The 16,311-nt window shown below is 46.2% G+C and overlaps 1 protein-coding gene across 1 annotated transcript in view; it reads left to right on the forward strand.

Moving 5' to 3' along the window:
• The window catches only part of LOC126203380 (chondroadherin-like protein), a 219,421-nt gene that overhangs the window by 119,472 nt on the left and 83,638 nt on the right, over nt 1-16,311 (forward strand). Inside the window, exon 5 of the mRNA XM_049937677.1 lies at nt 7,556-7,694. Coding sequence (XP_049793634.1) covers nt 7,556-7,694 — 139 coding nt within the window. The remainder of the gene's footprint in view (nt 1-7,555; nt 7,695-16,311) is intronic.

The raw sequence follows: 16,311 nt of genomic DNA on the forward strand, positions 1-16,311 counted from the left end.
GTCTCTGACAGAATTACAATATCATCGGCGAACCTCAAAGTTTTTATTTCTTCTCCATGAATTTTAATACCTACTCCGAATTTTTCTTTTGTTTCCTTTACTGCTTGCTCAATATACAGATTGAATAACATCGGGGAGAGGCTACAACCCTGTCTCACTCCTTTCCCAACCACTGCTTCCCTTTCATGCCCCTCGACTCTTATAACTGCCATCTGCTTTCTGTACAAATTGTAAATAGCCTTTCGCTCCTTGTATTTTACCCCTGCCACCTTCAGAATTTGAAAGAGAGTATTCCAGTTAACGTTGTCAAAAGCTTTCTCTAAGTCTACAAATGCTAGAAACGTAGGCTTGCCTTTTCTTAATCTTTCTTCTAAGATAAGTCGTAAGGTTAGTATTGCCTCACGTGTTCCAACATTTCTACGGAATCCAAACTGATCTTCCCCGAGGTCCGCTTCTACCAGTTTTTCCATTCGTCTGTAAAGGATTCGCGTTAGTATTTTGCAGCTGTGACTTATTAAACTGATAGTTCGGTAATTTTCACATCTGTCAACACCTGCTTTCTTTGGGATTGGAATTATTATATTCTTCTTGAAGTCTGTGGGTATTTCGCCTGTCTCATACATCTTGCTCACCAGATGGTAGAGTTTTGTCATGACTGGCTCTCCCAAGGCCGTCAGTAGTTCTAATGGAGTGTGGTCTACTCCCTGGGTCTTTCAGCGCTCTGTCAAACTCTTCACGCAGTATCTTATCTCCCATTTCATCTTCATCTACATCCTCTTCCATTTCCATAATATTGTCCTCAAGTACATCGCCCTTGTATAAACCCTCTATATACTCCTTCCACCTTTCTGTCTTCCCTTCTTTGCTTAGAACTGGGTTGCCATCTGAGCTCTTGATATTCATACAAGTGGTTCTCTTATCTCCAAAGGTCTCTTTAATTTTCCTGTAGGCAGTATCTATCTTACCCCTAGTGAGACAAGCCTCTACATCCTTACATTTGTCCTCTAGCCATCCCTGCTTAGCCATTTTGCACTTCCTGTCGATCTCATTTTAGAGACGTTCCTTTTTGCCTGCTTCATTTACTGCATTTTTATATTTTCTCCTTTCATCAATTAAATTCAATATTTCTTCTGTTACCCAAGGATTTCTACTAGCCCTCGTCTTTTTACCTACTTGATCCTCTGCTGCCTTCACTACTTCATCCCTCAGAGCTACCCATTCTCCTTCTACTGTATTTCTTTCCCCCATTCCTGTCAATTGTTCCCTTATGCTCTCCCTGAAACTCTCTACAACATCTGGTTCTTTCAGTTTATACAGGTCCCATCTCCTTAAATTCCCACCTTTTTGCAGTTTCTTCAGTTTCAATATGCAGTTCATAACCAATAGATTGTGGTCAGAATCCACATCTGCCCCTGGAAATGTCTTAAAATTTAAAACCTGGTTCCTAAATCTCTGTCTTACCATTATATAATCAATCTGATACCTTTTAGTATCTCCAGGATTCTTCCAGGTATACAACCTTCTTTTATGATTCTTGAACCAAGTGTTAGCTATGATTAAGATATGCTCTGTGCAAAATTCTACAAGGCGGCTTCCTCTTTCATTTCTTCCCCCCAATCCATATTCACCTACTATGTTTCCTTCTCTCCCTTTTCCTACTGACGAATTCCAGTCACCCATGACTATTAATTTTCGTCTCCCTTCACTACCTGAATAATTTCTTTTATCTCGTCATACATTTCATCAATTTCTTCATCATCTGCAGAGCTAGTTGGCATATAAACTTGTACTACTGTAGTAGGCATGGGCTTTGTGTCTATCTTGGCCACAATAATGCGTTCACTATGCTGTTTGTAGTAGCTAACCCGCACTCCTATTTTTTTATTCATTATTAAACCTACTCCTGCATTACCCCTATTTGATTTTGTATTTATAACCCTGTAATCACCTGACCAAAAGTCTTGTTCCTCCTGCCACCGAACTTCACTAATTCCCACTATATCTAACTTTAACCTATCCATTTCCCGTTTTAAATTTTCTAACCTACCTGCCCGATTAAGGGATCTGACATTCCACGCTCCGATCCGTAGAATGCCAGTTTTCTTTCTCCTGATAACGACGTCCTCCTGAGTAGTCCCCGCCCGGAGATCCGAATGGGGGACTATTTTACCTCCGGAATATTTTACCCAAGAGGACGCCATCATCATTTAATCATACAGTAAAGCTGCATGTCCTCGGGAAAAATTACGGCTGTAGTTTCCCCTTGCTTTCAGCCGTTCGCAGTACCAGCACAGCAAGGCCGTTTTGGTTAATGTTACAAGGCCAGATCAGTCAATCATCCAGACTGTTGCCCCTGAAACTACTGAAAAGGCTGCTGCCCCTCTTCAGGAACCACATGTTTGTCTGGCCTCTCAACAGATACCCCTCCGTTGTGGTTGCACCTACGGTACGGCCATCTGTATCGCTGAGGCACGCAAGCCTCCCCACCAACGGCAAGGTCCATGGTTCATGGGGGGTCCAAGACAATTAATATAAAGTAAAAAGATTTCGGTAATCCATCTGTCTAGGAAACATATTTATGTGCTTAACGTTGCAAGTTCCCACGTTAATGTAAGCGCTATAAAAGCCTAGGCGAATGTGATATGGTGTTACATTAATAACCGTTATAACGACCAGCATGTTTAATTCAAGCATGTAAACGTGCATGCACTGTGTTGTGCAGGTGCTAGGTGTCAGTTTGCGGGATGGAGTTTCATGCCTGCTGCACCTGGTGAGTCAATACAGGAACGGTTATTGCTGATAGTGGATGAGTCAGGAGTTTTTGTCCGATGATGTCCCATAGATGCTATACCGGAGACAGATCTGGTGATCGAGCAGGCCAAGGCAACAGGTCGACACTCTGCAGAGCATGTTGGGTTACAACAGAGCTACATGAGCGAGCGTTATGCCATTGGAAAACAATCCCTGGAATGCTGTTCACGAATAGCAGCACACTAGGTCAGATCACCAGACCAACGTACAATTTTGCGGTCGCTGCGAGCGACAACCAAGAGGGCACACCTGCAGTCCTACGAAATCGTATCCCAGACCATAACTCCAGGCGTATGTCCGGTATATCTAGCACGCAGACAGGTTGGTTGCAAGCCCTCTACTGGCCTCTTAATCAACACACTACCTTCACTTAGACCAGGGGCGCGCAGGAATCCTGCACATGTGCGGTGCACTTGCACGTGTGCAGTTAACAGGTGTTCCGCGCGCACACAGGGGCAAGCTGGCCACCCGCTTATCTCCCATCCCCACCATACCTTCTGTCCGCTCCTTCCTCTGTAATGCGTTTTGTTTCCTAGCTTGCTTTATTGAGTGAATCAATAAGGTTAGTAGGAGTGCTTGAAAGAAATCATGGTTTGAAAGAGTACCTATTACCTACGATACGTTTTATTTAATTATCACAGGTGGAGTTTACAATACGTTTAATATCTGGAACAAAATTTCTACATACAGAGAAACACAAACAGTTACGTAAATTTTCATCACTGATGTTTGCTCTTAACCGAGACTTATTAATTCAGCAAATGGTTTTCCAACTCTCGCTATATTAAGCGCAGTCTTATAACTTGCACATACCGCTGGGCTATTATTGTTGTCGTCCTGAAAACTTGAAAACAGTGCTCCATAAAATGTTAGATCAGTTAGATGAGAGACATGACGAGAGAAAGTCGCAGATCTCTCGTGACAACAGCAACTACGACAAATTCAAATGGCTCTGAGCACTATGGGACTTAACTGCTGTGGTCATCAGTCCCCTAGAACTTAGAACTACTTAAACCTAACTTACCTAAGGACATCACACACATCCATGCCCGAGGCAGGATTCGAACCTGCGACCATAGCGGTCGCGTGGTTCCAGACTGTAGTGCCTAGAACCGCTCGGTCACTCCGGCCGGCCAACTACGACAGATTCGACTGGTATCGTCAGATCGGTCTTCTTAAGCTCAGTCAATTCCCCATCCGCTCAGAATCCGACAATAAATTGTACTCGTCCTTGTGAAATTTATTATAATGGCCTTCAATACTAAACTTCCGTGGACCAGCGAGAATACTGCCACATATTAAACATTTCGAATTTTCACGTTTTTGCACAAAGAGAAAATGATTCTCCCATTACTTTTTAAAAGATAGCAAATCTCCACTTCTCCGTTTCTTGAAATACAACGTTCACTACATAGTGCTCGCTTCGCATCAACGTCCGCAGCTTAGCCTGGCACTACACTGCCGCAACCTGCCGGCTGTCGCCACTGCCCCGGTCGACGATTGCACGCGAGCAGCACACGTGCAGCGCTGTGAGCTCATGAGCCGCGTGCAACTTTTGCCCGCCCCTGACTTAGACAGAGGCACACGCCGCTTTCATCAGAAAACAAGACACATCTTCACCCTGCCCTCCAATGAGCTCTCAGTTGAACCACTGCAGTAGTAAACGGCAATGGTTTGGAGTCCGTGGAATGGATGTTACAGGGCGCCTGGCTCGGAGCTGTCTTTGAAGTAACCGATAGGTGACATAAGAAACTATCAGCATCGATTGCGGTAATGAAACTAACCTTTACCTAGCTTTCAGCCCAGATAATTGAGCCTTCTTCACAAGGTATACCTGATTCTGTAATTTGTCTAAGAGGACATGGTCTAGAAATAAAACTGAAACAGCCTGAATAGGCGTAGTCACATTTTATCTTCTGAAGAAGGCTCAATTATCTGCGCTGAAACCTAGGTAAAGATTGGTTTCACTACCGCAATCGAGGCTGCACGATTGCTGACTGTGCTGTAATGTTTAAAGTACAACAATTTTTACCTACCGCGATATGTAACACTTCGTTGTGTCACTTTAGTACCAACTGCTACTCTAACTGCTGTTTTAGACGCAGTACAATGCGCCACAGCAGTACGTCGAACACTACGGTCCCCACGTGGCCGTCCAGAGCCCGGTCATCTTGTGACTGTTCCTTCCCGTGACCACCACTGGCACCAATCACGTACAGTGGCTACATCCCTATCCCGTCTGTCTGCAATACTGCGAAAGGAACATCCAAGTTCTCGTAGCCCTACTACACGATCTCGTTGAAACTCCAAGCTGTTGATAATGGCGTCTTTGTCGTCTTCAAGGGATTCTGTACTATCAACTCACTACGTGCCATCTCGAAAGTAACTAACGCTCAAGATCGTTACAGCGCATATTTAAAGCATACCTACTAGCGCCAGTCTTACGTGACTGGCGAGAAATTTAAATGGGCGCCTTTCAGACGTAAAAACACGCCTACCAACTCTCGCACAACTACTTCTTGGTGCTGGGATTTTTTTTTCCGTCACTTTATGTCGTGTTACTTTGCGTATCTCGTATTAAGCTTTTGTGGAGTGGTGTATATGGAGCCGTATTGCGCATCCAAATCTTTTCCACGTACCATTAGGAATCAAAATACACTACTGGCCAGTAAAATTGCTACACCACGAAGATGACGTGCTGCAGACGCAAAATTTAACCGACAGGAACAAGATGCTGTGATATGCAAATGATTAGCTTTTCAGAGCATTCACACAAGGTTGGCGCCCGTGGCGACACCTACAACGTGCTGACATGAGGAAAGTTTCCAACCGATTTCTCATGCACAAACAACAGTTGACAGGCGTTGCCTGGTGAAACGTTGTTGCGATGCCTCGTGTAAGGAGGAGAAATGCGTACCATCACGTTTCCGACTTTGATAAAGGTCGGATTGTAGCCTATCGCGATTGCGGTTTATCGTATCGCGACAATGCTGCTCGCGTTGGTCGAGATCCAATGACTGTTAGCAGAATATGGAATCGGTGGGTTCAGGACGGCAATACGGAACGCCGTGCTGGATCCCAACGGCCTCGTATCACTAGCAGTCGAGATTACAGGCATCTTATCCGCATGGCTGTAACGGATCGTGCAGCCACGTCTCGATCTCTGAGTCAACAGATGGGGACGTTTGCAAGACAACAACCATCTGCACGAACAGTTCGACGACGTTTGCAGCAGCATGGACTATCAGCTCGGAGACCATGGCTGCGGTTGCATCACAGACAGGAGCGCCTGCGATGGTGTACTAAACGACGAACCTGGGTGCACGAATGGCAAAACGTCATTTTTTCGGGTGAATCCAGGTTCAGTTTACAGCATCATGATGGTCGCATTCGTGTTTGGCGACATCGCGGTGAACGCACATTGGAAGCGTGTATTCGTCATCGGGATACTGGCGCTTCAGTCTGGAACCGCGCGACCGCTACGGTCGCAGGTTCGAATCCTGCCTCGGGCATGGATGTGTGTGATGTCCTTAGGTTAGTTAGGTTTAATTAGTTCTAAGTTGTAGGGGACTGATGACCTCAGATGTTAAGTCCCATTGCGCTCAGAGCCATTTGAACTGGCGTATCACCCAGCGTGATGGCATGGGGTGCCATTGGTTACACGTCTCGGTCACCTCTTGTTCGCATTGACGGCACTTTGAACAGTGGACGTTATACATTTCAGATGTGTTACGACGCGGTGCTACCCTTCTTTCTATCCCTGCGAAACCCTACATTTCAGCAGGACAATGCACGACTGCATGTCGCAGGTCCTGTACGGGCCTTTCTGGATACAGAAAATGTTCGACTGCTGCCCTGGCCAGCACATTCTCCAGAACTCTCACCAACTGAAAACGTCTGGTCAATGGTGGCCGAACAACTGGCTCGTTACAATACGACAGTCACTACTCTTGATGAACTGTGGCATCGTGTTGAAGCTGCATGGGCAGCTGTGCCTGTACACGCCATCCAAGCTCTGTTTGACTCAATGTCCAGGCGTATCGAGGCCTTTATCACGGCCATTGTTCTGGGTACTGATTTCTCGGGATCTATGCACGCCGGCCGCGGTGGTCTCGCGGTTAAGGCGCTCAGTCCGGAACCGCGCGACTGCTACGGTCGCAGGTTCGAATCCTGCCTCGGGCATGGATGTGTGTGATGTCCTTAGGTTAGTTAGGTTTAAGTAGTTCTAAGTTCTAGGGGACTGATGACCACAGAAGTTAAGTCCCATAGTGCTCAGAGCCATTTGAACCATTTTTGATCTATGCACCCAAACTGCGTGAAAATGTAAGCACAAGTCAGTCCTAGTATAGTATGTTTGTCCAATGAATACTCGTTTAGCATCCGCATTTCTTCTTTGTGTAGCAATTTTAATGGTGAGTAGTGTAAGTAACGCTCACAATCGTTACAGCGCATATTTGAAGCATACCTACTAGAGCCACTCTTATGCGACTGGCGTGAAATTTAAAAGGACTTCAGATGTAACAACACGCCTACCAACTCTTGCACAACTGCCCCTCGGTGGTCATGTCATGTTACTTTACGTAGCTCCTCTTAAGCTTTTGCGGAGTAGCATATATGGAGCCGTATTGCGCATCCAAATCTTCACGCAGCATTAGGAATCAAAATAGGAATGGCGCAGGCACAGCGTGTAAGCTCGATCTCTCATCTTGGTGAGTGTACGGTGACACGGTGGCACTGTTGGCAGGAGCTGGGCCTGGCGGGCGCGCAGCTGTCTGCGGTGCCGCGGCGGCTGCTGGAGCAGCTGGCGTCGCGGCGCTCGCTCAGGGCGCTGCGCCTCAGCGACAACAACCTCACCGCCGTGCCGGACGGCCTGCAGCTGCTCGGTGAGTGCTCTCGCCTCCATTCACACCTCACTCGGCGCGGTGGCTGATGGGAGCATTTCCCGTTTACAGTCGCTCCCATCAGCCACCGCGCCGAGCGTCAACTTCGTTTGCGCGAATGTTACTTCAGTCCGTTCACACAGACGCGATGCACACGGGACGGGGAAGTCAAATTTTATAACGTCACAGCACGAAACTTCACGTTCCACGGCATTATGTAGCGCGAGAGACCGAATAACGCAAGTCAGACTTTTGCTTCGTGAAGAGGAACGCGCTCAATGAGATGCAAGGCCATACAACACAAGCAGTACTTGGGAGACGCCATATTTGATATCGTCAGTTCAACTGAAGCTCATATTTGGTGCATTTTATAACTTAAATCTTACAAATATTTGCTGTTTCGAAGCAGTAGCGCATTGATGATCTCTTGACAATATATCGTTATTGTTGTAATTTCTTGCAATAAAATAGTGGGAAAGGTCATACTGGTGGTTACAGAAATTTCTTACCTGGTTGTTTTCGTGTCTTAGCTTTTGTTATGGAAGTATGCTAATTCAAGGCAAAGGAGTATTAAAAATTTATCAAAAATGAAGCTGTATACGTTAATACCACCTTTTGCAACTGTAATAACAGCCTTATTGCAACCATACACATTTCATTTTATTTTAAAGGGGGTGTATGCAAAATTGCAGTACTTTAAATAAACTTTATAATGTTTTACTGAAATTCTCACAAAGTTCGACACAGTTGTTAAGAAATGTTAGACAAGTTTTCATGTTTATTGACATTATACGTTTCTACAAGTAAAGATAAACATTCTTAATTTTTTTCAACAAGGTGACTATGAATGTTCTCTTTTTGAAAAATCCATCAGAACAAAACACATGCATTGTTGTACAAAATTTGGTATACCTTTTTATAAACATTGTGGAACAGAATTTTGATTTCTTCTTTTGCTGTGTTTACAGCTCTCCAAATACCTGGGGGGGGGGGGGGGGGCGGAATGCACGTAATTTCAGGGCTTCTCTCTTACATAATGCCTTACTATTGTATTAAATGAATACTCTTCCACAGAATATTTCACTCTAGTATTGACTTGTTGCATCGTACATTTAAATACTCGAACGTCAGTTGTTTGTGAGGAAAAGGTACATGAAGTTTTTAAAATGTTAAGTTATGGTAAACCTGAATCAAAGATATAACAGTGTTCGTATAAAGGCCTTATCTTCTGTGCGTAAACTGGTGTAAATTGGTGTAAACAACATGCATATTCCTCTTCATTCTCAAACAATATTTTTCTTTGCTTGTTGTCTTCGGTTAATCTGATTTTCGAACTAATTAGCAACAATGTCAGCTGCAGCAACTCTCCTGTTATCTGTTTCCTTCAACATCGACAGTGTGAAAGCGCCTTGGCTGAAATCTTAGCCTATGTAGAAATCATAGTCTGCCAAGATTATTACAGTGCAGTAAGTACACTTCAATGCAACGAGTTATCCTGCAGACTTCCATAAACTTTACACTTTGGTAAACTTTACTCTTTTGCGAACTCTTGGAAACAAACACCACTAACCAAAGAATACAAAATAAGTGGCAGCAATGCTATTCCACAGCCTTCTTGATGTACTACAGAAATATTTCCTGCGTAGTGTTTGAGTGAAACTAGAAGAAAACGCCTTAGGAATGAATGAGGAAATACAGAATAAGAATGGAGCCTTTTGCCAATTATTATTTCTATCACTCTCAGGAGTGAAATTGGAACATAATATTCAGGAATTTAGATTTCAATACCATGTAGTAAATGAAGACCTAATAATTTTTTTTCATTATTTTTGTCACATATGTCTCCTGTAACTGCATCTTTAGTGGTCATTGTAACACTATCGCTTCTATTACAGTTAGATCAACAGTTCACATGGTTAACCTTACTACCATGAACAATATTGAATTATTATCATTACTCACATTCTTAAAATTCTTATAGTCATATGCGTGTCGCTTTCACTTTCACAAAATACACACTTCGAAAAATGTTTTGCATCACCTCGGTTCCAGAACCTGTACAGGAAATTTGAATAGAGATCAACATAAACATCATTTCCGCCCTTTTCATTCCTCATGGAAACCACACATTTCATGTTGTAGCACCATATGGCGAGACCTTCAGAGGTTAGGTTAGTGTTGTTGAACGTCCCGTCGACAACGAGGTCATTAGGGACGGAGCATAAGCTCGGGTTAGGGAAGGATGGGGAAGGAAATCGGCCGTGCCCTTTCAAAGGAACCATCCCGGCATTTGCCTGAAACGATTTAGGGAAATCACGGAAAACCTAAATCAGGATGGCTGGAGACGGGATTGAACCGTCGTCCTCCCGAAAGCGAGTCCAGTGTGCTAACCACTGCGCCACCTCGCTCGGTACCTTCAGAGGTGGTGGTCCAGATTGCTGTACACACCAGTACCTCTATTACCCAGTAGCACGTCCTCTTGCACTGATGCCTGCCTGTATTCGTCGTGGCATACTACCCACAAGTTCACCAAGGCACTGTTGGTCCAGTTTGTCACACTCCTAAACGGCGATTCGGCGTAGATTCCTCAGAGTGGTTGTTGGGTCACGTTGTCCATAAAGAGCTTTTTTCAATCTATCCCAGGTATGTTCGATACGGTTCATATCTGGAGAATATGCTGGCCGCTCTAGTCGAGCGTATCATTATCCTGAAGGAAGTCATTCACAAGATGTGCACGATGGGGGCACGAATTGTCGTCCAAGAATACGAATGCCTCGCGAATATGCTGCCGATATGGTTGCACTATCGGTCGGAGGACGGCATTCACGTATTGCACAGCCATTATGGTGCCTTCCATGACCACCAACTGCTTACTTCGGCTCCACATAATGCCACCCCAAGACAGCAGGAAACCTCCACCTTGCTGCACAGTGTGTCTAAGGCGTTCAGCCTGACTGGGTTGCCTCCAAACACGTCTCCAACGATTGTCTTGTTGAAGGCATATGCGACACTCATCGGCGAAGAGAACGTGATTCCAATCCTGAGCGGGCCATTCGGCGTGTTTTTGGACCCAACTGTACCGCGCTGCATCGTGCGGTTGCAAAGATGGGCCCCGAATGGACGTCGATAGTGAAGTTGCGTATCATGCAGCCTATTGCGCACAGTTTGAGTCGTAAAACTGCAGTAGCAGCCCTTGGGCGGCCTGAGCGAGGCATGTCATCGACAGATACTGTCTATCTCCTCCATGTCCGAAGAACATCGCTTTGGTTCACTCTGAGTCACCTGGATGCTTCCCTTGTTGAGAGCCCTTCCTGGCACAAAGTAACAATGCAGACGTGATCGAACCGCGGTATTGACCGTCTAGGCACGGTTGAATTACAGACAACACGAGCTATGTACCTACTTCCTGGTGGAATGAAGGGAACTGATCGGTTGTCGGACCCCCTCCTTCTAATAGGCGCTGCTCATGCATGGTTATTTACATCTTTTGGCGTGTTTAGTGACATCTCTCAATAGTCAAAGGGACTGTGTCTGTGATAGAGTATCCACTGTCAACGTCTATTTTTAGGTGTTCTGGGAACTGGGGTGATGCAAAACTTTTTTTGGCGTGTGTGTGTGTGTGTGTGTGTGTGTGTGTGTGTGTGTGTGAGAGAGAGAGAGAGAGAGAGAGAGAGAGAGAGAGAGAGAGATATCTAGGGTGGATTCGTTGCCTAGTTTGTGACATGCTATTTTTGTGGTGTTAAGAGGGTATTTTGTATTACTTTAAATAACGTTTAGCTGTTAATGTCTGGTCATTTATTGTGTTTTTCATTTCTACGATTGCCTTTTGGATTTACAAGTTTTCTTGAAGGTGTAGGCGATGTTTCTTGTTACTGAATCAGATTATTTACTTGCCTGTATCTAATGTGGTGAGGTGTTGGCTTTGTTGTTATAGGTATTCTACAGATGTTGAGTGTCTGGTGCCATATTTGCATGCTCTTATGTTCTTTATACCTCATTTCGAATATTCTACTGACCTGTCCTGTGTATAGAGCATCGCAACTGTTACACTGAAGTTCGTAAATGGCAAATTTCGATATGTATGTCGGTGTCATCGTCCTCCCTTAAACATTTCTACGTTGCACATCGAATGAAGTCGCAATTGCGAATAAGAACTGCCATCTGCTGTAAAATGGAATGACAACAATGAAAATTCGTGCCGGACCAGGACTCTAACCTGAATTTCCCGCCTATTGCGAGCGGTCGCCTTACCGTTTGGCTACCCATGCTCGACTCACGGGCAGACCCAAACTTCCATGTCGTCAAGCATACGTCTACGAATCAGGCGTAATCAGAGTAACACAGGCACTGCTATATCGTATATACACTCCTGGAAATTGAAATAAGAACACCGTGAATTCATTGTCCCAGGAAGGGGAAACTTTATTGACACATTCCTGGGGTCAGATACATCACATGATCACACTGACAGAACCACAGGCACATAGACACAGGCAACAGAGCATGCACAATGTCGGCACTAGTACAGTGTATATCCACCTTTCGCAGCAATGCAGGCTGCTATTCTCCCATGGAGACGATCGTAGAGATGCTGGATGTAGTCCTGTGGAACGGCTTGCCATGCCATTTCCACCTGGCGCCTCAGTTGGACCAGCGTTCGTGCCGGACGTGCAGACCGCGTGAGACGACGCTTCATCCAGTCCCAAACATGCTAAATGGGGGACAGATCCGGAGATCTTGCTGGCCAGGGTAGTTGACTTACACCTTCTAGAGCACGTTGGGTGGCACGGGATACATGCGGACGTGCATTGTCCTGTTGGAACAGCAAGTTCCCTTGCCGGTCTAGGAATGGTAGAACGATGGGTTCGATGACGGTTTGGATGTACCGTGCACTATTCAGTGTCCCCTCGACGATCACCAGTGGTGTACGGCCAGTGTAGGAGATCGCTCCCCACACCATGATGCCGGGTGTTGGCCCTGTGTGCCTCGGTCGTATGCAGTCCTGATTGTGGCGCTCACCTGCACGGCGCCAAACACGCATACGACCATCATTGGCACCAAGGCAGAAGCGACTCTCATCGCTGAAGACGACACGTCTCCATTCGTCCCTCCATTCACGCCTGTCGCGACACCACTGGAGGCGGGCTGCACGATGTTGGGGCGTGAGCGGAAGACGGCCTAACGGTGTGCGGGACCGTAGCCCAGCTTCATGGAGACGGTTGCGAATGGTCCTCGCCGATACCCCAGGAGCAACAGTGTCCCTAATTTGCTGGGAAGTGGCGGTGCGGTCCCCTACGGCACTGCGTAGGATCCTACGGTCTTGGCGTGCATCCGTGCGTCGCTGCGGTCCGGTCCCAGGTCGACGGGCACGTGCACCTTCCGCCGACCACTGGCGACAACATCGATGTACTGTGGAGACCTCACGCCCCACGTGTTGAGCAATTCGGCGGTACGTCCACCCGGCCTCCCGCATGCCCACTATACGCCCTCGCTCAAAGTCCGTCAACTGCACATACGGTTCACGTCCACGCTGTCGCGGCATGCTACTAGTGTTAAAGACTGCGATGGAGCTCCGTATGCCACGGCAAACTGGCTGACACTGACGGCGGCGGTGCACAAATGCTGCGCAGCTAGCGCCATTCGACGGCCAACACCGCGGTTCCTGGTGTGTCCGCTGTGCCGTGCGTGTGATCATTGCTTGTACAGCCCTCTCGCAGTGTCCGGAGCAAGTATGGTGGGTCTGACACAGCGGTGTCAATGTGTTCTTTTTTCCATTTCGAGGAGTGTATCTGCCGTTACTGGGCAAGTGACTTTGAAGTACCAGCGTCTGACCTGTAAGAGGCTGTACATAACGGACGTAAGGGTCGTAGATGTGTGGTTGACGACATATGGAAGTTTGGGTCTGGCCGTGAGACGTGCACGGATATCAGAATGGAAAGGCGACCGCTCGGGATAAGCGGGAAATCCCGGTTCGAGTCCCGATCCGGCACTAATTTTCATTGTCGTTATTCCATTCTACATCTAACTGTAGTCCTTATTCAAAATTGCGACTTCATTTGATCGTTTCGTAACGGCTATGGTCGTCGCAGTGCCTGATCGTTTTTACATGCATACGTGTCCAAAGGAACTTTGTATCGTAATTAGAATAACACAAGCACTGCAGTATCGTATTTCTGTGTTAAATTATTGGTTTCATATTCTTAGCAAATCCATGTGTTGGTATGTTTCAAAATGTGAGTCTGTATGGCCTTGTTCTGGGTCCCTGGATTTGTGTGGTGGCTGTTTCTTTTTTACTTTTATGTTTTCTGGAATTTCTTATTCAATTTTTCGAACCAGAAATTCTCGATACCCATTATTTTTGTTAGTTGAATTATTATGTCTAGCTCCATATTGCATCTGTGTTTGCCACTGGTATTGTGTTTAGTCTGTGGGGCACCTATCGAGTGAGTGCGCGCCAGTAGCCCTGCAGAAGTTACAGATATTCAAGGGTATGAGAAAAATGCATTGGTCCCATGTCCGCTAAGGGTTCAGAGTAAATTATTACAAAATTCTAAAACATAGGTTCTTTTGAAGTGCAGTGTGGCAGAGGGAGGAAAGCAGTTGATCTGACATCTGTCGAAGATGTGGCCATAGCATTCCAGGAGGGGTCGAGGCGGTGGCGTGCAAACATGCAATGCACGGGGAATTTCCCCGAATGTTGGACATGCCTGAAGGCACGACGCATAAAATCCAACCGAACATCCCACATTACTATACATACAAAACCACGTATGTTCAGGAGTTGCTTCCTGCTGACCTGCCAGCACGACAAATGTTTGCTATGGAATTTCTTTCTTGCACGGAAATGGACAATGAATGGCCGTGCAACGTTCTGCTGACATTTCAGTACGCAGAATATGGGCAACGGAAAATTCGCATGCGCATCAACTGGTACTACTTTATTCTGCACGTCACTGTGTGGTGTGGGTTGACTGCGTCATTTATCTTAGACCAATTATTTCGGAGATGAGTCTTGTAGGTCCTATTACCTATATAGTCTCTGGTAAACATTACGTTAGAGAGTCTTTTGCGCACCAACGTAAATTCCAACCGTTCAACAACGTGGTTGTGTGGGTAGGATCATTTTTATGCAAGACGGCACTCCTCCGCCCACTATATAGTCAGTGAAGGGGCTGCTGCAGAGGCATTTCGGGAATGCAGTTATTTCCCTACAGCCTGGCCATCCAGATCACCTGATCTTAATCTGCCTGACTTCTGATTGGGGGTTTATTTGAAAGATGGTGTGTTCAGTGCTCCAATTACAAACATAGCTGAACTGAAGCCACGCAATTCGCAACGCATTCTTAACGTGAACCCCCCGAGAGATTCCAATTGATTGTGGAATATGGTGTTTCTTCGAGTTCAACTTGAGGCAGAAAACGGTGGCCTGCATACTCAACATGTATTGTATCAGTTTCACGAAAATTAGAAGCCGATGTCATTTTGCTTTATATGCGGTTTTTGGTCCCAGGACAATTAAAAAACGATTTTAGCCATCCGATGTGGTACGTACGACTTTGCTTTCGTTGATAAGCCTGCCCTGGCCCTCTTGTTTTCCGTTCCAGATGGTGCTGATGAACGTCCCTCATATTTCGACTGCTAATTCACGTCCATCGACCATTAATTTTGCTTTCCCTGTTTCGACACCTGTCCTGAGTATAACTGTTGTCCCTCATCGTATTTCAGCATCTATATTGGTGAAGCCGTATCCTGGTACCCATCCTAGTTATGACATGACTACTACTTTTAGTAGAGCTATGCTGGCTGTGCTACAAGGTGTCAAAGAGCGTGTAATTTAACTGTGAAGCTCATTCTGTTGACGTTACATCGGTGATCGCGTATTCCGTATTTCAGTGCATTTCCAAGGCGTTAGGGGTCTCGTGGGGTGTCTGGTATTTGATATGAGCTTAGAATGACATCCCTCAGGTTTGTCGTTCGCTATTTTTGTGATGTGTCCGGCGCCTCCGCATCGTATGTACCCATCTATAATCCTTTGTTTTCCTAGCTCAGCCTTGTTTGCCTGGAGGCTCTTTTTCGCTTTTCCCAGTTAAATTTGTTTTCTTTGCATTCGTGAAGGAATTCCTTTAGGATTTGCGCTGATATCGATGTCTTTATGTTCTATTCGCGCATCTCGTTGTTCGAGGTGGGCGTGTGGGCGCTGGGTCCGGCAATCTGACTGCCTCCAGCGGTTTCCTGGACGACTGCGCTGGGCTCCGTAATTCTCTGTCGACTGGTTGGTGGGGAGGGAGGGGGCCGGTTCGTTCTCCATTGTAATATCGCCCTGGGAGTCGGAGCAGACGTTTCCCCTAGCGCTACCTGCGCCGGGGCTGGGCGCCTTTACATCTCAGCGCTCTATAGTGTAGCTGGCTGTGTCAGCCTGTTGCGGAGTATTCTCATTTTCTCACCTTGGCAGTTGAGCTGGCCGTTTGCTAATTGGGCATGTTTGTCGTGTATGTTCTGTGGAGCTGCAGATGCAGCACGTCTGAGGCTTGCCATTTTACTGAACGACACCTCTGTGTCCACCTATTGTCAAAGGCGGCATCTGTTTCTGTAGCTGACCAGTCGGACGCCTGAGTCTACC

The sequence above is a fragment of the Schistocerca nitens genome, chromosome 9 (assembly GCF_023898315.1).
Source record: "Schistocerca nitens isolate TAMUIC-IGC-003100 chromosome 9, iqSchNite1.1, whole genome shotgun sequence".
Lineage (NCBI taxonomy): Eukaryota > Metazoa > Arthropoda > Insecta > Orthoptera > Acrididae > Schistocerca > Schistocerca nitens.